The 23884-nt window shown below is 38.2% G+C and overlaps 1 protein-coding gene and 1 pseudogene across 1 annotated transcript in view; both read right to left on the bottom strand.

Annotated features, from left to right (window-relative positions):
* The window catches only part of LOC104858967 (zinc finger protein 14), a 39873-nt gene extending 20238 nt beyond the window's left edge, over window positions 1-19635 (bottom strand). Inside the window, exon 1 of the mRNA XM_010619446.3 lies at window positions 19508-19635. Within this exon, the coding sequence (XP_010617748.1) occupies window positions 19508-19510 (3 nt within the window). The 5' untranslated portion in view covers window positions 19511-19635. The remainder of the gene's footprint in view (window positions 1-19507) is intronic.
* LOC104859003 lies at window positions 894-2539 on the bottom strand (annotated as a pseudogene).
* Window positions 19636-23884: the final 4249 nt, after the last annotated feature.

Below are 23884 nucleotides of genomic sequence, written 5' to 3'. Positions count from 1 at the left end.
CTTATGCTTTTTAAACCAAGTTTTTAATTAGGTGCTTGGAGCACTTCAGAGTATTTTTTTCTCTTCCTATTCTTCTTGCTCTTCCTCATCTGCCACGACCACTCCAGTGGAGTCTGCGTGACAATGCCGGTCACCTGGCAGAAACCAGACCAGAGGTATCGTCCCCACGGGGTTCAGCCTCCTGGAAGTCCTTGGCACACACCGCATGCAAAGTCAGCTGTGAAGAGAATAGCTGGCCTCTCTGCCTGCAGTTTGGGGACATTGGGTTCATCTATAATTCTGTTCTATTTTGTCTTTATTACTATTTGTTCATTATCTGTAGAATTGTATTCTGGGCCCAGGAAAGGTTAGGAACAATTAGATGTTCCTAGAGATGGGGAGGTATTGAGGCACAAGAGGACGGGCGGCCAAAGTGCTGACCCTGAGCCCCGGACTGTGAAGTCCTGAAGGTGATCCTGAAGGTGACATGCTGAAGCCAGTCCTTTGTTTTACAAACTTCCCCTTCTGACTGCGTATAGGTGTGGTCTTACCTTGACTTAATGGTCTTAGCTTTTGTGATGGTATACAGGTGTGGTCTCACCTTGACCTTGTGGTCTTAGTTTTTACAGTACTATTGTCTATCTTTCTCATGCCTGCCTGTGCCTGAAATCACTCTTGAGGTGTGCCCTTGAAACTAGTATATAAACACCTAGAGTTAGAAATAAAATTGCAGCAGCATTTGCAAACTTCACCTCGGTGTTGAGTGCTTTTGTCTGACTGTCATCGCCGAACCTGCTCCCACCTTTCAGAGAACCTGTATCTCCTCGTGAAATCCCGTGTTTGCTGCCCTACGGTGGGTAGCACTCATCCCAACCTCTTTTTGTTCTGAAAGCAGCATTGGAAGGGGTTGTAATTTAAGCTCTTTTTGCATGCAACATTTCAATGAGAAGGTTATTAAAAGGGGCATCCACTTTTCAGTGCTTGGACTAGAGGTGTTCTTCAGCCTGCATAATAATCACCCAGATTTCAGGGAGTCTAAATCATAGCTGCCCAAACTTCTGTGTTTTCTGTGGGCAGCTGGAAAGCGTGTAGGCAGCAGGGCCATACAGACTTGTTCCTGGACACTTTCAACCAGCTAGGTTTTTGACATCTAACCTAAGGAGCACCTAAAACTTTAGATGCACAATATCTCACTGATCAAACATGGGGGCTAAAATTTTGCCACTAGCCACTGTGTATGACTCATGTAATGCTATTATACAATAGTCCATTTTTGCCCAGTAGCCAGAAGAGTGACCCTTCCTTTCCATGTATGACTTGTCAGTAGATGGGGCTGAGGATTAAAAGCTTGCTCTAGCAAGTCTGAAGCAGCTTCATTTGGTCATCAACCTCAGGTTCTCAGAAGAAGATACTACTCCTGGTCCCTCAGCACTGGAGAAGAGGATTCTATCTGCCCTTGTGCACAGAAGTCCAAATGTGCTCAGCTTTCCGTGCTTGCTTTGGTTAGCTCACTTTTGCTGCACACAGGCCATGATTTTGGCTTGAACTTGAGGCTTGTCTGGCTCACAGTTTACAAAGTTCCATTATCAGATATGGGAAGCTTCCTGAAGAGCTGTCTGCTGACTGTTCATACAGGAATAGCCCATGACTGACTCATGTGAGTCGGTGCAGTGGTCTGGGTACTCAGGCTTGATGGCCCACCTAGGAATAGGGCCATGTGTTTGGTAAATGTGCAGGCTGCCTTGAGGAGCACCGCCATGCTAATGGGGATGTTACAAAAGGACTCTGTCATAGTCTATAGGAGGCAGAGAAGCATGGTTCAGAGGTGGGCCTTTGGACGCAGAATGGATGTACTGAATCACAGAGGAGATGGTCAAGTTAGAGGGCACGGCTTGGATCACATGAACATGGCTGCTAGCTTATATCCACTGGCTCAGTTGAGGGCTTTTTGCTGTTGCTTCCGGAGCCTGCTTCTCTTATACATAGGCCCAAACTATTCCTTCTTCTGGGCACTCAGTCAGTCTTTGCCACCTCCAGCTTCATTCCAACACTTAGACATTTTTGAAATCGACAGTAAGGACAATATTTACTCTGATTTTTGTCAATTTGGTGTAAAATACATACTCATCCTGGGATATGCACATGCACACATGCATATACACATAAGCACTTCATTGTTCTCTCACCATGTTACTGCACTAAAATGTGCATGTATCCCTTTAGTGATTGCTAAGTCAGGTTTGCATGTGAAGCTCATCTGGACAGAACAGAGAAGGCCCAAAGGAGCTTATTAAGGAATCTGCATATGGGCAACAGGGAGGGTTAGTGGCCACATCTGGGGTCTTGAAGCCCAAACTAGCCAATCAAGTCATAACAGCTGTCTTCTTGCCATATAATAAGTGTTACAGGAGATCAGCTGTGGGAAAGCTGTCTGGGAAGTGAGCAGGGCCTGTCCATTACAAGATCCCAGGGCACTACAAGGAGCCCATACACAGAACTTCTTTACAACTCCAGATGTGGATGGCATGGAAGAAGAGCAGCCTTCATGGAGAGTTGCCATGGGCCTGGGTTTCCAGGTAGTCCACAGTGTGTTCCCCCAACAGAGCAAGTCATCATACTTTTGCCTTTCTCCTTTCTCTTTTGTTTGGCCCAAATTCACTCTTAAAGAGCTGTTTTTTTTTTTTTTATACCCATTCATGCCCCGTTTTTCAAATAAACTTTCTGGCACTGATATTGGCTTTTCTCATCCAATTCTTCGAGGTAGGAAGGTCCTGGAATATTTTGGACTGTGATCAATTTCTAAAGGAACCACAGGGTAAGAAAAGGGGCTAGGAAGGAAGACCCAGAGTGTGGGCTCTGGGCTCCAAAACTTACTCCAACAAGGTAGATGTCTATCTGCTTGTATATCTCTTCTTTTCTAATAAACTGATTTTTTCTCATTCTAAACCTGTATCAATCATCCTTTATTTATATCAACCTACAAATCTGGGATTAGTGAAATTTAACCTTAGAAGATACAATAGTATAGGAAGTACTTGTGAATATGTTAAGGGACGAGACTGTCTCTGAAAAAATAGGATCTTCAAAGTGGGTTTAGTTTAGTTATAAATAGATGTGGCTCATTCATAGGAAAAGGGATACATATTGAGGATATACTCCTGAGTGAAATAAATAAGTCACACAGGTATAAATACCGAAGAGTTTCTCTGGTGTCAATAAACTGTCATAGTACATAGGATCCTAATGATATAATGGACAATATGAAATAGATGTAGCTGAGAAAAAATGTCCTGGATTTGATGCAAACTACTCATCCAATGACAGACAATGCTATTCCTCTAAATTTTTAACCAACAAGGCCAGACACAATTTTTTAAGTTACAACTCTGGCTCATAAGTGTTTGGATAACTTACTAACAGAATTAGTATTATAAAATTTCTCTCTTTCCTTTAGGTCTCTGGTATTTGACTCTGTTCTGGCATAGGACACCTTGTTTACTATCACATAAATAACCATTTCATTATTTAAAATTTTCTACAAACCATCCAAACCTGTAAGGATTGTGTGAGGGGTGGCACCCATGTCTCTTTCCACTCATATTCAAATGGCATTTACACAAGGATGTTGCGCTGCAAATAGAGCATGGTACTACTTAGCATGCAGCTCCTTTGGGAAACACGTCACTTGCAAGATCACTTCATTTTCTCCTTCACAAATTAGTAATTCCTTCTCCAAACCTTTGACATTCTAAGTAGTAATGGAAACATTGTTTTATTCTTATTTCTTTTGATGTTGTAGATGTAATGATGAGCTTTAGCAAGCTTGATAATTGCTCACTCTCTGAAACTCACTGGCAGCAATGTTAAATAATTTTTAAGATTTTCTTGAGAGTTATCAACACAACACAATGACTTTTACAATGTAAAAATGTACATAGAAATATAAGTATTTACTGCCATCACACGTAAGACCAGGATGGAAGACAAACTTGTGGGTTTGAGGCCTTGTACTCTAAAAATACATTACATTTAGGACAAATGGGTGTCTTCCCAATTTCCTGTTACTGGGCCAAAATACCCCATACCCACAATATAAAGAAAATTTTATCCCTCACAGTTTCATTCCATGATTATCTGGGAATAAGGCACATACAGATAGCAAGAAGTCATGATAGAAGAAAAGGTACCAGAAAGTAGAGAGAAAAGGCAAAAGGAGGAGAAGAGAATACAATTTTCCAAGTCACACTCCCAGTGACCCTCCTCCATCCAGGTTACAGATCCTAACATCACATTCAGTAACAACTCATCAATGAATCCATTGATAAGCATGTGTCCCACCTCAAAACAACTTTAATACACGAGACATTCTGCTCAAGAGGAAAATGACAGGACACCCAACACCTCCTAGTCCCACTCCTACAAGTCAGGAGTTCCTCTGTAACTCTCTTGATCCCTGCACTTTCTGCAGAGAAGCATGGCTGAAGGCACTGAGCTACCTAAGATAGGACACTGGCCATGCTAGAGTCACCTCACTGGGATGGGATAAGATACTGAGTTCCTGGATGCTGGCACATCCTCACCCTGAGGGCCTGAAAAGAATGAGGTTGTAGCACTAGCAGTTGACATGTTAGAACAAAGACACTACAGCTGATAAAGAGAGACCCAAGTCCTGCCAAGGCTTGTTCTATTCAGACAATAAAATCAACAACTACAACTAAAAACAATGCAACAACTATAAATAATGCAAAATCAGAATCAGGGGAATAAGTAAGTGAAATAGATGAAATTCAAACTTCCCTACAATATTCTGGGTAATGGCTTATGGCAAAGAAATAACAAGTAATCTTTTTAGCATATAAATACTACGATAATAACCTCAATTATTAACTCCTTCAAAGATTTTTAAGCTAGTAAAACTCTGCTTAGTGCTATGGTGTGAAATCCACAGCACCCAAACAAAAATCCACTTTGTGGTCACCTATGGGTGTAGTTAGAGGAAATCAAAGAGATGAACTAGTAATAAGCATAGGTGGTCTGTTCATCACAATCATGATTCTAAGGAAGTTTATCACGTGTATATTAAATGTAAAGGAAATAGTTTATGTCTGAATTTGTTTGGTTTCTTCAGGGGTAGACCTCTAGTTTCTAAGAATATAAAATCCTTGTGTATAAATCATGAAACAAAATTTCTAAATCCTTTAGGTAACTTTTCTTCTTCTGTACAAATGACAAGCATCAAAAGAAATGATGGGGAAGAAATTCACAAGAAAACCCACACTCAGAATGTTAAACATATTCCTGGGCTTACAGATCACTTGTTGTGCCCCATGCACCCAGAGTGTCTCACTTCGAGGTGGTGATGAAAATATGCAAACCCAGGAAATTTAAATTGGGAACTTCCACGTGTTATTTTTTATCCATCCTCCCAGGGTAAAATTTCGTTTTTTCTTCAGGATCAATTCTGAAAAGATGTGACAACTCACCCATTCATTGAAGGTTGACCTATGCCTTTTTGAAGTTTCACTTCAAAATTCAAATGTGTGTTTGTTGCTGAACACTAAGAAATTCTCCAACAGTAACAGGTGGGCCAAAAGTTCAATACTCACTCCAACCAGTTATCATAGTTCTATCAAATTCAGAGCCCATTTCTAATACACAGATCTGATTCCAAGAATAATTATCTTGAAGTCCTATATTATACAAAAGGACATGTATTTGTACTGTTCAGAAAATTGTAATGGTTTTCGGTTCTTTGTTCCAGATACTAGGGAGAATTATATTTTAAGTAAGAATTATTATAAACTGCTACTATGAAATTTACAGAAATTTGTGTAAAGGTAGAGGAATTGAAGGATTAAGAGGGAAAGACTGGACACACAATGGAAAATAAAATGGACAAAGATTGACACAAATTACAATTCTTTGGACATAAACACAAATAGCAGATGATGTTTATTTTGACAATCCATTATGATCTTGTAAATAGAAATGATTGCAAACCTCTCACCATCCTAACATCACATTCAGTAACAACTCATCAATGAATCCACTGATAAGCATGTGTCCCACAACCGCCAAACAATTTCAATACATGAGACATTCTGCTCGAGAGGAAAATGACAGGACACCCAACACCTCCTAGTCCCACTCCTACAAGTCAGGAGTTCCTCTGTAACTCTCTTGATCCCTGCACTTTCTGCAGAGACGCATGGCTGAAGGCTGGGCTTTGTCTTCCACACCTGTATTTGCACCACTCTCATAAATGGAGGCAGCAGCAGTAGCGGCAGCGGCAGCAGCAGCAGCAGCAGCAACAGCAGCAACAGCAGCAAGTTTAACCTCCAGCTTACACATCAGAGACTCACTATCAAAACTAAATAATATAAAACACGAAAAAGTGGATGTAGCTTAGAGCAAATGTCCTGAATTCAATCACCTTAGTTGTTCTGGTACCCAGGATTGAATACCAGTCCTCTCACTTGAGAGGCAGAAAGTGAAACCACTGAGCCAAATCTCCGGCAACTGTCCTGAATTCAATCAGAGATACTCTTCCCATGACACTTGGATAATGCTGCTCACCTAATTTTTTTATCCCACAACAAGGCCAGGCATAATTTGGTTTTTGCTTCATAAGACATAAGGTGAATGGAATAAACAGAAGTCTTACTTTAACTAAATTTCTGAGTATTTTTCCAGCCTGTGACTTCTGAATCTTGTTCAACATAAAACAACATTAAAAGACAAAATGATAAATTATGACATAAACAAGGAAGCTACAAAAACAAAAACCCACAATCCAGCAGTTACTAGGTAACTGTAAAAAGACCAACCAAAGCTTACCGAAGGTAGAGAAAACATAACACAGATGTAATATTAATATATTTACAGAAATTTTCCAAGAAAATTTCCCAAATATGTGAAAAGAATTAGAAATACAAGCAAGCAGGGTTTCCAGTACAGCAAACTCTAAGAGATACTTAGTAAGATATGTCTTTTCTAAATTGCCAAATAGACAAAAAAATAATTTTCAAAGCAGTTACAGATGAACAATAAATCACATATCAAGATAAACTTATTAGAATTACAGAAGACTTCTCAGCTCAGAACTTATAGACCAGAGAGCTTGGAGTGAAGTGTTTCAAGCTCAAAGAGCAAACAGTTCCCAACCGAGTGTAACATGCCCACCCATGCCTTTCTTTCAGCTACATGGAGAAATAAGGACATTTCATGAGAAAGACAAATGCAAGACATTTATGACTATGCAACCGGCACTCAAGAAAATAAGAAAATCCTACACAGAAATAATGAGACCGCTAGTTTTAGCTCAGTGCTTCTGCCACTTGCCTCACAAGTGCAAGGACCGAGTTCCAATTCTGGTACCAAAACAAAACAGCGGGGCATAGTGGTGAACACCTATATTCACAGCACTTGGGAGGCTGAGCCAGGAGGATAGTGTGAGTTGGAGAACAGCCTGGGCTACATAGTGAGTTCCAGGTCAATCTCAACTACATAGTGAGACCCTGTCACAGAAAAAAAAAAAATGAGACCAGTAAAACTACATATCCTAATGATATGAAAACACTGAGCAATTCTGATAAACAATAACAACAAAAAAAGACAGGAAAATAAAGAAGTTATCAACAAAAATCAGTAAAATGATAGTAAATAATCAACACATCAGAAATATCTATGTTAATTACCTTATCCCTCCAATTAAAAGACAGAGATTAGGTAACTGGATCAAAAAATGGAATTTCACAGGCTGTTTCATGAAAGAATTTCATCTAAACCAAGGAGACATTCATAGACTAAAAATCAAAAGGTGGAAAAGAGTATCAACCAAGACCTCCAAAAAGCAGTGGTAACAATTTTACTCTCAAATACGGTAAATTCCAAGTTAAAAATGATGACTGATGACAAATGACAAAGAAGGTACTACATATTAGTTAGGGCAAACAATCCAACAAGAAGATACTGTTTATAAATATTTATGCACCAAATATTAGAACACATATCTTCATAAAAGAAACAATGCTGAATAAAAAAGATGAAGTAAATACTAACACAATCATGGTAGAAAATCTTAAAACCCCACTTTCCAAAAGGGGTAGATCAATTAAAACTATATATCAAGAAGAAAATAGCAGAGCTGAACCACAACCTTAAACATACGGACTTAAAGATGTCTACACAATATTCTACTTCACTAAAACATAGTATACTTTTTCTTTTTTTCTACAGCACATGGCATTTTCTCCAAAATAGATCTCCTAGTAGTCCACAAAGCCTGAATAAGTAAAAGTAAAAAAATCACAATCAGCCCATGTGTACCTTTAGATCACTACACCATAAAAATATAAATCAAACACAGAAGAAGAAATCACTTTGAAAATTAAAAGCATACTACTAAACAATGAGTCACAGAAGAAATCAAGGAAGAAACGTAAAAATTTATGGAAGTTAATGACAATGCCTTTAAAATTCACCAGAACATCTGGGACATTATGAAAACAGACCTAAGAGGAAGGTGTTTTGTAATCAATGCCCACATTAGGAAAACAGATCAAGCTCAAATGAATAACCCTTTGAGATATTTAAAAATACTGCAAAAACAACACTAATGCAGCACCAAACCAAATCTAACAAGAAAAATTATGAAGATTAGAATGAAAATCAATAAAATTGAGATGGAAAAAATACAATGAATCAAAAGATTCAGTTGAATAAACAAAACAAATAAGTCCTTACCAACAGAAAAAAAGAAAATGCTCACATCTTTTTAATTAGAAATGAAAAAGGCAAAATCACAAGAGACAAGATTAAATATAGAAGACAGTAACTTCTGTGAAAAATTTTATTCCAACAAACTGGAAAAGTGTGAAGAAGTGGACAGGTTTCTTGACTTATACAAATTTCCAAATCTAAACCAAGAAATTGCAAATAACCTGAGCCACCCAATTACAAACATTGGAATTAAGAGAGTAACAATCTACCAAAAAAACAAACAAACAAACAAACAAAAGCCCAGGACCTGATGGATTCACTGCTGAATTACATATAGAATTTAAGGAACACCTGTACTCAAGCTCTTCAAAGAAATTTAAAAGTGTAGAGTGTTTCCAAATTCATGTATAAAAGCAAGCATCACTCTGATTCAAAACCAGTTAAGACCCATAAACTATTGGCCAATCTCCTTGTTAAACGTAGATGCACAAATGTTCAAGAAGATTATTTGTGAACACAACACAGCACATAATCAAAAAGATCATCCATCATGACCAAGTTCCATCCCAGAGATTTAAGGAGAGCTTATTATATACAAATCAAAATATATAATACATCACATAAAGAGAAGCAAGATCAAAACCACTGGATCATATTTAAAAAAAAAGAAAAATCTCTGAACACAATCCAACACATATTATAAGAACCCTGAGGAAATTAGGTATAAGAATCGGATAAATTCTGAATCCTGAATTTGATAAAAAGCTACTTACAGCAAACCAATAGCCAATGTCACATTAAATGGGGAAAGACTAAAAACAGTAACTCTAAAATCTATGTAACCAGACAAGGATGTCCTCCCTCTATCACCACTTTTATTCAAAATAGTATTCAAAACATTGGCTAGAGGAATCAGGCAAGAGATAGAAACAAAAGGGCTACATATAGGGAAAAAACCCTCAGTCTAGCAGTACTTGCAGATGGCATGATAGTCTACAGGGAAGACCCAAAGATTTCACTGAAAAACACTAAAATGACCAACTTGAGAAAAGAAGCAGGATAAATAACCAACACACACACACACACACACACACACACACACACAGAAAAAACATTTTGAACACTAGTAATGGACTCAATGAGAAGGAAAATATGGGAACAATACTCATGATAGCATCAATAAAAACTAAATGCCTAGGAATTTACCAGACCAATGCAGTGTAAGATCTCTACAAAAAAACAAAAACTATTGGAGTATTACTCAGCCATAAAGAACCAGAAACTAGAGGCATTTACAGCTAGATGGATGCACACTGAGGCCATACTCTTAACTGAAATAAATAGGACACACATGTGGAACTACCAACTAGTGTCTCTGGTGTGTAAAACTCCAAGGGTAAATAAGGATCAAAATATACACTAATGTGAAATAGGAAGAAAAGGTCCAAAGGAGAAGGGGAAAGGAAAGCGAAAGGGGAAGGGAAAAGAAGGGAAAGGAAAAAAATGGGAAGAGAAAAAAAATGGAAACAAAGTCTTTGTAAACAGGAAGGAGTGCAGGGGTTGAAGGAAAGACAGGGGAATGGGGAAAAAATAAGACCCAGGCTCTATCATGGAAAGGTACAAATTCCCAATGATTAATGTCATCATTTTGTATACTTAAAGTGTAGCAATAAACTTAAAGAATTTTAAAAAAAGAAAACTTCAATACTCTGAAAAAAGAGATTGGAGGGGATAACAGAAAATGGAAAGAGGTGTCAGGGATAACATTCCTGGACACTAAAGAAATGCAAATTTTAAAAATGCTAAGATTCCATAAAGAATGGCAATTATTAAGAAATAAAAAAATAATTTGGGCTGGGGATTTAGCTCAGTAGTTCCACCTGCTTCCTCCAAATTGCAAGGTCTCCAGTTTGATTCCCATTACGGAGTTAAAAGAAAAATGCTGGTGAGGCTTGAGCAAAGAAATTCTCCTACATTGTTAGTATGTTTGTAAAACTACTGCAAACATTATGTAAATCACTATGGAGTTGTCTCAAACAACTGAAGTTAGGAATTCCATATGACCCAGCTATCCTCCTTCTAGGTATCTTTCCCAAACATCTAAAGACAGTGTGCCTCAGAAATACACACAAACCAAGGTTTGTAGCAGCACATCTCATAACAGCTAAATCCTGGAGGCAGCATCCATCAACAGATGATTATAAGGAACATGTAGTATACCTGCATTATGGAATACTATTTAGTTATAAAGAAAGAAAAATCTGAGATATTTGTAGGAAAATGGATGCCCCTGAAAAATAAAGTATTGGGTGAAACAAATCAGACACACAAGATTAAATGCCACCTAGTATTGCTCATTTGAGTCTGGCAAAGAACAATACAAAGCACAACAAAGGGTGGACAGAAGGAGACAAGACAGATCTCTTGCAGATGGAAAGGGGTCCTGGATACTAAGGGAGAGAGGAGAGAGGAAGACAAAATAAATAGAACAAAGATATACCATGTAAAAGGACTGAATGACTTCAATGCATGCAAACATTCTGTCATAAACATGAAATAAGATTAATAATATCAACATGAATGAAAATAGGGAAAGAATTTAGAGGAGGATAGAGAAATGTGTGAGGGAAGGGGATTAAAAAAGAATCAAGCTATTTATTTCACCTAAGAGTATTGCCTCAACATGCATCCAAAGTGAAAATAAGGACTAGAAGGTATAATCAATACTCTGAAATAGGAAGAAAAAGTGCAAAGCAAAAGGAGAAATGGGACAGATAGAGAAAAAGAAAGAGGGGAATGGAATTAACCTGAGAAAAAGAAAAAATGGAAACAAAGTCTTTGTAGATAGGGAGAGGCAGAGAGGTTGGACGGCAGGCAGGGGAATAGGAAAAAAATAAAAACCAAGATGGATTATGTAAAGGTGCAAATTTCCAATACACTACACTGTATACCTTAGGTGTACCAATAAAATTAAGTACTTAATTTATGTATCTGCTACACAAGGTGATTGCTTCATTGCCTGTATTGTAAAAATATAGTAATAATAAAGTATACAATATTTCCAAACATCTTTATATCCCAAATCCTACCTAGTTAGCATATCACCTAACACACTTACTTACCTTTTGAGTATGTGGTGAATATGCTAGAAAATACTCCCTTTGCAATGTCAGTATTCTTTGAGATACTATATCACTTCCTGTGTGACTATGAGATCTCTATAAGTTGGCTGTGCCATACCACAGGAAAAAATACACCTTTTCACTAACTTCTCTCAATTTTTAAATACCCACACATTTCAAATATCATTAAACTCTCTGCTTCTGTTAGGCTGAGTATTCCAGACACTAAGTACAATGTAACTTTTGTATGTTTAGAATATTTTTCTTACTGAACTCCAAATTAATTCCTGTCAAAAAAAATGCAGGAAATTCTTGCCAATGAAACTAAATAACACTCTGTTGTGTGACTAACACCCATCATCTCTGTGTACTTCAACACTGTTATGGATTCAAGGTAAAATGTCCTCCAAATGTCATGATGTAATCTTGACTACAAGCTCGATGGTTGTTTCCAGGTTAAATTCATATTGTGGATTATTATCCTATCAGGAGGTAACTTTCTTGACGTACTGGAGGAAGAAGGCTACTGGGATTATGCCCAGGCAGAACCATTTCACATGTCTGTCACTTGATGAATACCTAAAAATTCATGCCACCCATGAAAAAGGATATTCTTCCTCCAAGGAAAGGACTGAGGTTTTGATTCCTACATTTACAAATTAATTAGGAAATGCTGTGTCAACACAACAAACATAGTAACAGTGTTCAAGTATCCACTTATATAACATGGACAGGATACCAAAATCTTTTGAGTAGACAATAACACATTAGCAGTTTATAGACTTGGCAAAAGTGAAAAAATAGTTAAAACAGGCAGAATTTCTAAAGAGCTGGGGAAGCTCTTCTAAGTATTTTTCCTAACAAACTCTAGGTTAATTCACATTATTATGAAAAGAAGGGTATCCTTTTTCAGATTTCTGCAGTATAATAACCCACACCATTCTCATGTACTCACGGCAAATTTAACCTCTCCAGAGCTTAACTTCTTGATATTTTAGAAGAACAAGATCCCTGGAAGTATGCTCTAGAATGATACATTCCATTCCTCCTCACCTACCCTCCACCCTCTCTGTCTCCTTTGTGGGTGAAATGAGAGTGACCAGAGTTCCTCACCACACCCCTCTGTAATGACATTTATGCCTTCCTACAAAACTATGACAAATGAAATGGGTTGGCCAAGGGCTGCAATCTCCAAAAGTAATCCACAATAAATCTTTCCTCATAAAGTGTGTCAGCTATTTTACATGGCAAATGAAATCTCACTAAGAGATCCACTGAAGAGGAAGCACATTGTTTTCACACGGGTCATTTTTTTTTTTTTTTTTTTTTTTTTTTTTGTGGTACCTGAGATCAAACTCAGGTCCTTGTACTTGTGAGGAAGGTGGCAAAACCACTGAGCTAAATCTCCAGTCTATTCACACAGGTCTATGGAGAATAATTATTCATTGCACATGGGAATGCAGGTATCTATTTGAGGCGCTATTTTCATTTCAATACAGTTGCAATTCAACTCCATTACTTTTCCTTTCTTTCCAAATTGCTGTGGTACTGTGTATGAACCCAGATCCTTGGATATGCTAGGCAAGCACTCTGCAAAATAATTACTTCACTAGCACTCAGCTCCATTTTCTTGATGCCAAACATCTTAATATTGAAACAAGGCACTCTGTGCATTCAAGCATCTGCTAAGAAAAACTTGATGCAATCCTGTTTCTTTTTCTAAGTACAGGTGTTTAGACTCTGTAAATTATAAAGAGAAGAGCTTTACTTTTTCTCACAGAGCCATGAGAGCCAGTTAGGCCAATCTCACCAGACCTCTCCTCCAGTCTCACACTGTTGTTTCCTGTCATACTTTAAGAATAAAACATTTGCAGCACAGAGTCATTGCATTGATGCTGACCCTGATTTCATTCTTATTTACATTCATATCTTCTCCCAGTTATAGAGAACACTGGCTTCTTCAATCAATGCCCTGAAGCAGACTATGCTTTTTATCTCCACCCTTTTTAAATTTTATGACAGGTTATTTTGCACATTTTTCTCTTTCATTCTAAGTAAAAAAGAAAGAAAACACAGTTAAACAATGTCATCTCTTATTACTGTTTCTTCATCTTAAAAGTAGAACAAAAATTCCAACCGTCTTTATAATAAATAATTCAAGTATTTGTAACTATTAAAGCCGTGCTTGTCATCGGTCATGCTACAAATGTTTCGTTATAGCACGATACAGTCACAAAGACACACAGAAAAAACTACTGCTGAGGATGTGAAGAAAACTTAAGTTATTGAAAATACAAGATGGGTACTCATGTTGGACTGCACCCTGACAGTTTCTGCATTTATGAAAATACAGGTATTTTCTCAGTCCTTGGTTTCTAAACAAAACATGTCATGTTCAGTAAATAAGGAAGAGCTTTACTTTCAGTTCTCAGTTCTGGGATGAAGTGGGAAATGCAAATCTGGTAATAGCCTTCTTGTGGACAGAAACATGACCTAATCACACAGGCTATCACATGGAGAGAGTCTAGGAGTGCAGCTACATGCTCTCCTCTCACTCTCTGTTTCAATGCTAGTATTCAGTAACAGGGACTCCAAAAAAATTTTATCTACTTCTAACTGCCTCCTAAGTAACCCAACTGTCCATAAATACTCAGATACTTTTACTTATTAGTATGTACCACTGGCTATTCACCAATTCATCTATACCACTGGGAATTAGATTTTATCATGAGTTTTGAATGCAACAATCCTTGTATAACCATAATTGTTTCCATATTCGTCATTATCACTATCTTTGTTATATAAAGAAGTTATGGAGACATAAGTCCACACAAAAATGTATACATGAATGTTTATATTGCAGATAGGTTATTACTGGATAGATAGGCAGTTAGAAAGTGATCAGGCCCAAGACAGAGCCACTTTCAAGAGGAGGTGAACTGGGTCTGAAGCTGAGGGCTTAGCTGAAAGAAACCAGGCCAAAAGATGGAGAAGTGGTACCTAGTCCCAGAGCCTCACCATATAAATCACTGTTCAAAGCTGTAGTGTAACTAGTAACATCTGGTCAAGTAAGCCCAAACAACGTAACAAACAAGCAGATGGGTGCCTAGAATACCCTGACCCTTACTCCTACTCCTTCTAGAAATGCCTTTGTTCTTTTTCTAGGAACAGTGACTGATAAATTTAAGTTGCTGATTCCTACAGATGTATTCTGACACATGCCTTTTTTAGTATAAGATCAATACTACTAGGCAACTGTACTTGTAAGCCAATAGGTTGATTTTAGTTTGACCCAAAGAAATCTGTAAAATTATTTTACTGTTTAAAATACTACTAGACAGGCCAGGGATTTAGCTCAGTGGTTTGGTGGCCTGCCTCACAAGTGCAAGGACTGGAGTTCGATCCCCAGTACCACAAAAATAAAAAAAATAATAATAATAATAAAATAAAATACTATTAGATCATGCAATTTTACTGTATAAAAAACCTCATCAGCTTCAGTTTCAACCCACTTTCACAGTCCTTTCTGCTACTAACTCTAAGGCACTTAAAAATAATCAGACAATAGGCATCAGATATAATTACATTGTGTACAAAAAAAATAAAATTTTAAAAAGTAGACATTTACAGGCCAGGTGTGGTGGCACATGCCTGTAATCCCAGCACTCAGGAGGCTGAGGCAGGAGGATAGCTGTGAGTTCGAGACCAGCGTGGGCTACACAGTGAGTTCCAGGTCAGTCTTAACTATATAATGAGACCCTGTTTCAAAAAAAAATATAAAAAAAAAAGTAGACACTTACAAAAAAAAAAAAAAATCAGAGTTGTCCAGCACAGCACTAGGGATATTTTGAGTCAAGATTTCCTCCTAGTAAGAGGTACCCTGCTTGTTATGAGACATTGTTCAGGTGCTACTAAGTCTTCCTTATGGTGTTATATCATAACTATAACAAAAAAGTTGAGACACACACGTTTTCTGACATGCACAATTGCCATCCTCTGAAAACCACTGACTTAGCAGGTGCAGTGGACACATAAGCTCCTGAATGACAAGGTGTGAGAATGGGCAGACTCCAAGACTGTCAAATTTCTAGCTCTGCACCACAAATCCAAGCTCAGTGGGCTCTTCACAAAGTACTATCTGTTCTTGCACACTCTTTCCTTGTCCTCATCACATGCACTACACTTCAGAGGTCACCAGTGTACAAGTCCAGAACAGGATCCACTGCTTCTTGGTGGAAGATGACACCCACAGGGAGATACAGACAGACTAAAAGGCACTTTGAACCAAAACTCTGTGCTTTATCTCAGCTGTGTCACAGACCATTTCCCTGGGCAATGGCAAGATACCAACATGGAAGGTCAGTTCTCAGCATATGCGCAAACCAAGAGAACTTAGAGGTCTTCAGGGATTGCAGTCAATTGTAATTTATGGAACAAATAACAAAGGCCAAAGGTCATTTCTTTTCCCAGAAAATTCAAATTACTGCAAAGGGGAAAGCACCCAGAACAGACACACCTTCAACTCTTTAATGTTATGGAAATGGAAGTGGGATTATATGAGTCTGCAAATCCGAACAGAACAGCAGATGTTTATCCAAGATTAAAGCAGTTAGAAAGGTTTCCAGCTGGGTGTGGTGGTGCAGGCCTATAATCCCAGTACTCAAGAGGCTGAGGCAGGAGGATCGCTGTGAGTTCAAAACCAGCCTGGGCTACATAGTGAGTTCCAGGTCAGTCTCAACTACATAGTGAGACCCTATCTCAAAAAAACCAAAAGAAAAAAGAAAAGAAAGACTTCCAAAATCAACATAAATTAGAACTAAGAATGAAAGTGTTTTCTCTTCATCTTTGCATATGCTTGGTGGCTTCTATTCAAACTGCTCAGACCTATATCTGATCAGTGAAATCTCTATTCTATCCCCTTGTTATGGAGATGCAAGCCAGACAATATGATCACAGTGGGACACTTTTTATGATATTAATAATAAAAACAACCAAATCAAAGCAAACAAGGAAAAAAAAACTCCTAAATCCAGAGTAGTGTCCCCTTTTCCAAATATTGCTCATATTTCTCTTGATTTAGATGCTCTGGGGAACCTGATTAATGCAGCTTTCAGAAAAAGAAACAATCTGATGAGTAACATGTTCATCAGAGATTTTTTGAAGAGTTGAAGTAGACACATTACTTGAGTTAGAGAGGAAAAATATGATCAACCCAAAGGAAGTTGAAAAGAAAATGCGTTGAAAATGTACCGAATATGCCTGAACAAACAAACATTACCACTAAGCCTTGGATCCTTTAAACCTGCTCAACACACTTGCTTGATCTGTGTTTGGAGAAATACATGTACCACAGTACAAAGTCCATCCGCAGTACAATACTGTCTCATGCATCTTATTGAATACAGTGCCCTGTAAATCTCTGCTTGTTTACCCTTGGTGCCCAGTTGCTGACAGTGATTCATTACTGCTGTCCACCACCATGAGCAAGTATCAAACATATGAAAAAAGAATAAAATAAAAAACTCAAAGTATGACTTCCAAATAATTTTTGCTTTTATTCTTCAGTATTGGAGATTTATCATAGGGATTCAGGCATGTTAGATGAGTTAGTGTTCAGGGGAAATAAATCACAGAATTTATATTTCATACTGAAAGAAGGTCTTCCTCAGTTGTCCAGACCAGGCTTGTTGTTGTAATACGAATGTCTCAGTCTCCCAAGTGTCTGAGAGTAAAGGTGAACTATCAGGCCTTGCTGATTTTTACTATACTCAAGCACTGAAATCTTGGCAAATCAGGGGAATAAAGAACACCAATCTGGCCAGGCGTGATGGTGCATGCCTATAATCCCAGCACATAGGAGGCTGAGGCAGGAGGATCGCTGTGAGTTCGAGACCAGACTGGGCTACATAGTGAGTTCCAGGTCAGTCTCAACTACATAGTGAGACCCTGCCTTTAAAAAAAACAAAAAAACAAAACACCAATGTGAAACAGGAATAGTGGCACATGCATGTCATCCCAACAGTCAATGAGGTACAAACACTGTCAAAAGATCTCACCATGCTGGCCAACTTAGCAAGACTTTACATGAAAATTTTTTTTAAAAAATTAAAAAATTTGGGCTATGTAACTCAGAGCAAACTTCTGGAGTTCGATTCCCATACAATAAAAACATCAGGCACACGGAAAATCTTCTGTGGTCTAGGGAAACTCTCATTCAACTTCAAAATGGTGCGCACACTATTTTAAAACCTACACCTGGGCCAGAGATTTAGCTCAGTGTTTCCAATACCAGCCTAGCAAGCACAAGGTCCCATGTTTGATCCCCAGTACCAAAACAAACAAACAAACAACAAAAAAAACCAAAAACCTACACCAAGGGCAGACAGTCTCCTAATTTCCCATTTTGCCTCAGAAATGATTAGGTGAACTGTTCAGTAATAACAAAAGACAGATTTATCTATTATTAGTTCCCCTTCTTCAAGCCTGTGACTTTAGGCCAACTCACAGACCAGGCAAGCAAACAAACAAACAATTCTTCCTTCATGCTTTCCCTAAGAACAATCTGACTTTCAGAGATCAGTTGTGTAGGTGCTACTATTGGCACCCTTCCTCATGCCATTCTCTTCCACCTCCTTTGATCCACCCTAAGCAGAAAACCCTTTATGTCTAATGATTAAGATCCTTGCACAACTTCTCTGTGGGGCTTCTACTGTAGTACTACTTTAAAATCCTGCCTCAGAGAGCATTTCAGTATTTAAACAATGTCTACAATCAGGCTAAACTCTATAGCCATTAAGAGATGAAACCCCTGTCCCTTTGCACTCATGCACATATCACATCTATATGTCCATGCAAATGCTCAATTCAAGGCATTTCTCAGCATGGGTTTAAGAGGCAACTCCTTCTGGAAATTGTCCTCAGCAGTTACACTTCCCTCTGGCCTTGCTAATGCTTTTATATCCCTTCCATTTTTCTCAGAATCCTAAACTCTATGGCATTCCTCACTTAAACATTCTCACTGTGAGTAGGGGTGTCACCTAAATAAGTAAGATTACAAAGTTCTTTTGTGTTGCTCTTTATGGAAGCCAGGAAGGAGTTCACTGGGTGTTTGCTAAGTGTTCCACCACTGAGGCACACCACACTTCTTTGAATTCTCAGGACCTTTGTCAATACCTACAACTAGTTTGGAAATGTGAGGAGATACTGAAAATGTAGGAGATCGCTATAAATATAAAAAAGCAGAACTCTGAGGAGAGGTGTTGTGGCTGTGAGACCCTGCATCACAGACATTTAGAAACTTCAGATCCGCCAGATCTGCTGCTGGCCAGGAATGAGACCAGGACCTAGCTCACCACAGCTGCACCCAGGTTCAGCCCACATCTGAGTCAGGGTCTTTCATCCCCTTCCTCTCCCCAGACTGATGGAGATTCGAGGGCACAGGGGGTTTCCCAAGAGGGCACTGTGGCCTGGCGGTGTCCCAGTGGGGACAAGGTTCGGGGACCCGGAACTACCTTTGCCCCAGCAAGGGCCAAGAGGGACAGAGGATGCCTGGTTCCAGTCCAGGAAAACCTCAGTGTCTGAAGCTTAGCATGGAGGCTCTGGCAACCACAGCTGATCACATCCACTTCTAACCAGATCTCACCCCAATTCCACTCAATTTCAGAGCTCCCATCCCACAACGTTACCATTGCGTGGTTTTCGGGTCTCCCGGGGGTCACTCCTGTGTAGGCTGCAGCCAATGGAAATCACAGAAGGAGGCGGAGCAGCATTCCACTCGCCGAACAGTGTAAAGGAAAGCACTTTGGCGCCATGACACCGGAAGAACCCTCCTACCTTGGCCCACCTGATTGGACAGTTCATACAGCCTGACCTTTATCACTGATTGGCTTCTGCTCTCTTGCCCGCCCTCTGTACAAAAATAAGGAGAGAGGCAAACGCCTTCCTGCAAGAGCTGGTCTCAGATGAAAGAGTGGTGCATAGATACTTCTGGGCCAGGCTGTCTTCTGCTAGGTTGACCGTACCTCGCCTCTACCCCACACTTTTCAGTGTGTTGTTCCTGTTTTCTTAAAAGGCTCAGTGAAAGGGTCAGGGATGTAACTCAGTGGCACGGCGCCTGTCTCGCAAAGTTTAGAGTTCCATCCCGGTACAAAAACAACAACAACAACAAAAAAAACCGCTCATTGGACTCTTGTTGAATGTGTTTAAATTGATGAGTATTTTGGTTCTAATTTTCTTTACTTTTTTATTTGAGAATTTATGAAATCTGTATATATGAGTAGTATGAAAAGTATTAAGGTCCATCTGTCATTTTCCTCTTTCATCTCTGCTTAGTACAAACTTCCTTTTTCTGTCACTACAGCTTGTTTGGTTGGAAATTTATTAAGACAAATGTTATGTTATCCATATATGTTTGTACCTATTTTCTACTGATAATGAATATTATTTTAAGTAAATTTTATTATAACTATTTAATCATAAATATAATTTAGTATCTGGTACATATTACAAATTTTCCAACTCCCTCAACGATGATATTTGTTTTTTCTCAAATTATACAAATCACCAACATTCCACACATCACTGCACTGTTTTGTTTTACCTAAGTATATATTGTATTGTAGAAAATATGCATTGTGTATATGTCTGGGGTGTATGTTTTTACACATATGTGTGCACTATTAAATGACAAACGGTCATAAATGTGGTAGGATTTTGCTCATTTGGCATATTGATAGTTTCTCTGGCAACCTTATGATTTCTTTAAATTACATGCTTGACTTAATTCATAGTCATTCATTTGGGAAGAATATTACATATGTTTTGGTGTTAAATTCTATCATTATGCTTATAAAAATATAATTAAAAATAAGTATGGGATAAAATAAAATAGAAACAGAAAAATCTGATCTTAAATATGTGAATTTTTTTCAGTTGCATTTGGATTTCAAATATAAGTATATTTTTTTCTATGAGAAGTTTTGTTAGAAAATGTAAGTGGTACAATCAACAAGCATATGATATTTATCAATTAATAAAACCAAGGAGGTTATAAATCATACAATTTTGAGGACAGTTTCTAAACTATAATATGTAACATTGTTTTATTTATAATGACATCATTTCAAAAATATTATAAGAAAATGAGAAAGAACATAATGTTTGAAGATCATATCAAACTAATAATATATTTCGATTAGTCTGTGTTACATAAATTTTTGTTTATTTTATATCCTTTTTTGGCTGTTATATATTTGAAATTTTTATTTAGTATCTTCATTTCTTGTTATCATTTATGCTTGCAATCTTTAATAAAAAAAAACTGAACTTCAAGCTGCAAACCATTCTGAGAAGTGTGTTTCTCTTCTAACCTAATGTTCTACTTACCACAAAGTTTACAGATCTCCAAGCAATTTTTGCCTTGCAGAACTGCGCAGCACTCTCTAGGCCTAAATGTCATTGCTTATATAAGCCTTATAAACATGTGCTTGTACCTCAGCCATACAGAGAGCTAGAAACAGAAGGGAATACTCTTTTATTCAACTTCAGATGTGGAGTATGCTGGTGCATTCACACTGTTGAAAGTGCTTTCTCTTTCTTCCCCTCCATTGTCTTCAAAGGAGAAAAGGTCTCCAAAAAATTGTTGCCATCAAAACTTCAGTTCAAACTGCAGAACCATTCTGAAAAGTGCTCTTGGCTTCTCAGCTCAAGTTCCACTTTCCACAAAGTTTAATGATCTCCAAGCCCTTTTTGGGACATAGATCTGCATGGCAATCTCTGCATGTTATTTCCTCCCCTCCATAGACTTCAATGTGGAAAAAGCCTCAGGAAATATGTTGATTTGAAAACATCATTTCACACTACATGAACCATTCTGAAAGTTTTGTTTGGTTTCTCACTTCAAGTTCTACTTACTACAAAATTCACAGATATCACAGCAAGTTCTGTTTATCACAAGGTTTACACATCTCCAAGCCCTTTTGGGGCGGCAGAACTACACGTTTCTTTTGATGCTTGAATGCTGTTGATTACAGAAGCCTGGGAGATATATGCTTATAACTCAGTCATGCAGAGAGCTAGAAAACAAAGGGAATACTTTTTGCTCAACTTCAGATTTGGAGTAGGCTGGTACATTCACCCTGTTACAGATGCTGTCTCTGAGGAGTAACTGTACATTATTCCCTTCACTCCATTGACTTCCATGTGGAAAAACCCTGAGGAAATATGTTGCTTTGAAAACATTATTTCAAACTGCTGAACCATTCTGGAAGTTGTACTTATGACAAAATTCAGATTTCCAACTCCTTTTAGTACAGCAGAAATGCAGGGCAATCTCTACGGCGCATTGTCATTAAATAAACAAGCCTCAAATACATGTGCTTATGACTCTGGCATGCAGAGACCTAGAAACACTAGGGAATACAATGTTGCTCCATTTAGGAAGTAGAGTATATTATTCTACTGGCACACTAGCAATTTCTTTCACTGAGAAATAACTATAAGTACTTTCCTGCCCCCATTGATTTCAGTGGAGAAAATGCCTCCAGAAACATGTCGCCATTAAAACTTAAGATCAAGCTATAGAACCATTCTGAAAAGTGCATTTGGCTTCTGACCTCAAGTTCTTCTTGCCACAAAGTTTATGGATCTCCAATCCTTTTTTGGGTCAAAGAGCTGCATTACACTCTCTAGGCCTAAATACAACTACTCATAAAAGCCTCAGAGATATTTGCTTATAAGTCAGTCATGCAGAAAGCTACAAACAGAAGAGAATGCTCCTTTGCTCCACCTCACATGTGGACTAGGCTGGTGCAATCACACTGTTGCAGGTGCTTTCTGAAGTGTAACTCTATGTTCTTTCCTCCCCTCCATTGAATTCAAAGGGGAAAGAGCCTCAGGAAATATGTTGCCAGGAAAACTTCAGTTCACACTTCAGAACCGTTCTGAAAAGAGTGTTTGGCTTCTCACCTCAAGATCTACTTATCAAAAAATTCACGGATGAGCTGAGGATTTAGTTCAGTGTTGCTACTGCTTGCCTCACAAGTGGAAGGTCCTGAGTTCAATCTCTGGTACAAAAAAAAAAAAAAAAAGTTCACAGATCTCCAAACCTCTTTTGGAGCAGCAGAAAAGCTCGGCACTCTTTAAGGCAAACTGACATTACTTATACAAGCCTCATATATGTGTGCTTCTAACTCTGGCATGTAGAGACCTAGAAATAGGAGGAAATCAACTCTTGCTCCTTTTATGAAGTAGAGTATATTGGTCTACTGGCACAACAGTAGATTTTTCTCTGAGGAGTAACTGCACATTCTGTCCTGCCCTCCATTGATTTCAATGAGGAAAAGTCTTCTGAAAAATGTTGCTCTCAAAACTTCAGTTCAACCTGGAGAATCATTCAGAAAAGTGTGTTTGGCTTCTCACAGCAAGTTCTACTTGCCACAAAGTTTACAGATCTCCAAACCCTTGGGCTGCAGAACTGCATGGCACTTTCTAGGCCTAAATGCCATTGCTTTTACAAGTTTCAGAGATATGTGCTTCTAAATTAGTCATGCAGAGAGCCAGAAACTGAAGGAAATATTATTTTGCTCCATTTAAGGTGTGGAGTAGCCTGGTGCATTTACTTTAAAGGTGAAAAAGCCTCAGGAAATATGTTGACAGGAAAACTTCATTTCATATTGCAGAATCATTCTAAAAAGTTTGTTTGTTTTCTCACCTCACTTTCTACTTTCCACATAGTTCATAGATCTCCAAGCCCTTTTAGAGCAGTAGAAATGAAAAGCACTTTCCAAGGGAAACTGCAATTACTTATACAAGCCTTATATATTCGTGCTTGTAACTCTGGCATGCAGAGACCTACCAACTCCATTTATGAAGTAGAGTGTATTTGTCTATTGTATACTAGCAGCTTCTTTCTCTGAGGAGTAAGTGCACTGTCTTCACTGCCCTCCTTTGATATCAATAGGGAAATGGACTCTGGATAATATTGCCAACAAAACTTCAGTTCAAACTGAAGAACCACTCTGAAAAGGGTGTTTGATTTCTCACCTCGACTTCTACTTACTTCA

The sequence above is a fragment of the Fukomys damarensis genome, unplaced genomic scaffold (assembly GCF_012274545.1).
Source record: "Fukomys damarensis isolate Sample0158 unplaced genomic scaffold, DMR_v1.0_HiC HiC_scaffold_24, whole genome shotgun sequence".
Lineage (NCBI taxonomy): Eukaryota > Metazoa > Chordata > Mammalia > Rodentia > Bathyergidae > Fukomys > Fukomys damarensis.
This window is presented reverse-complemented; position numbering and strand designations above follow the sequence as displayed.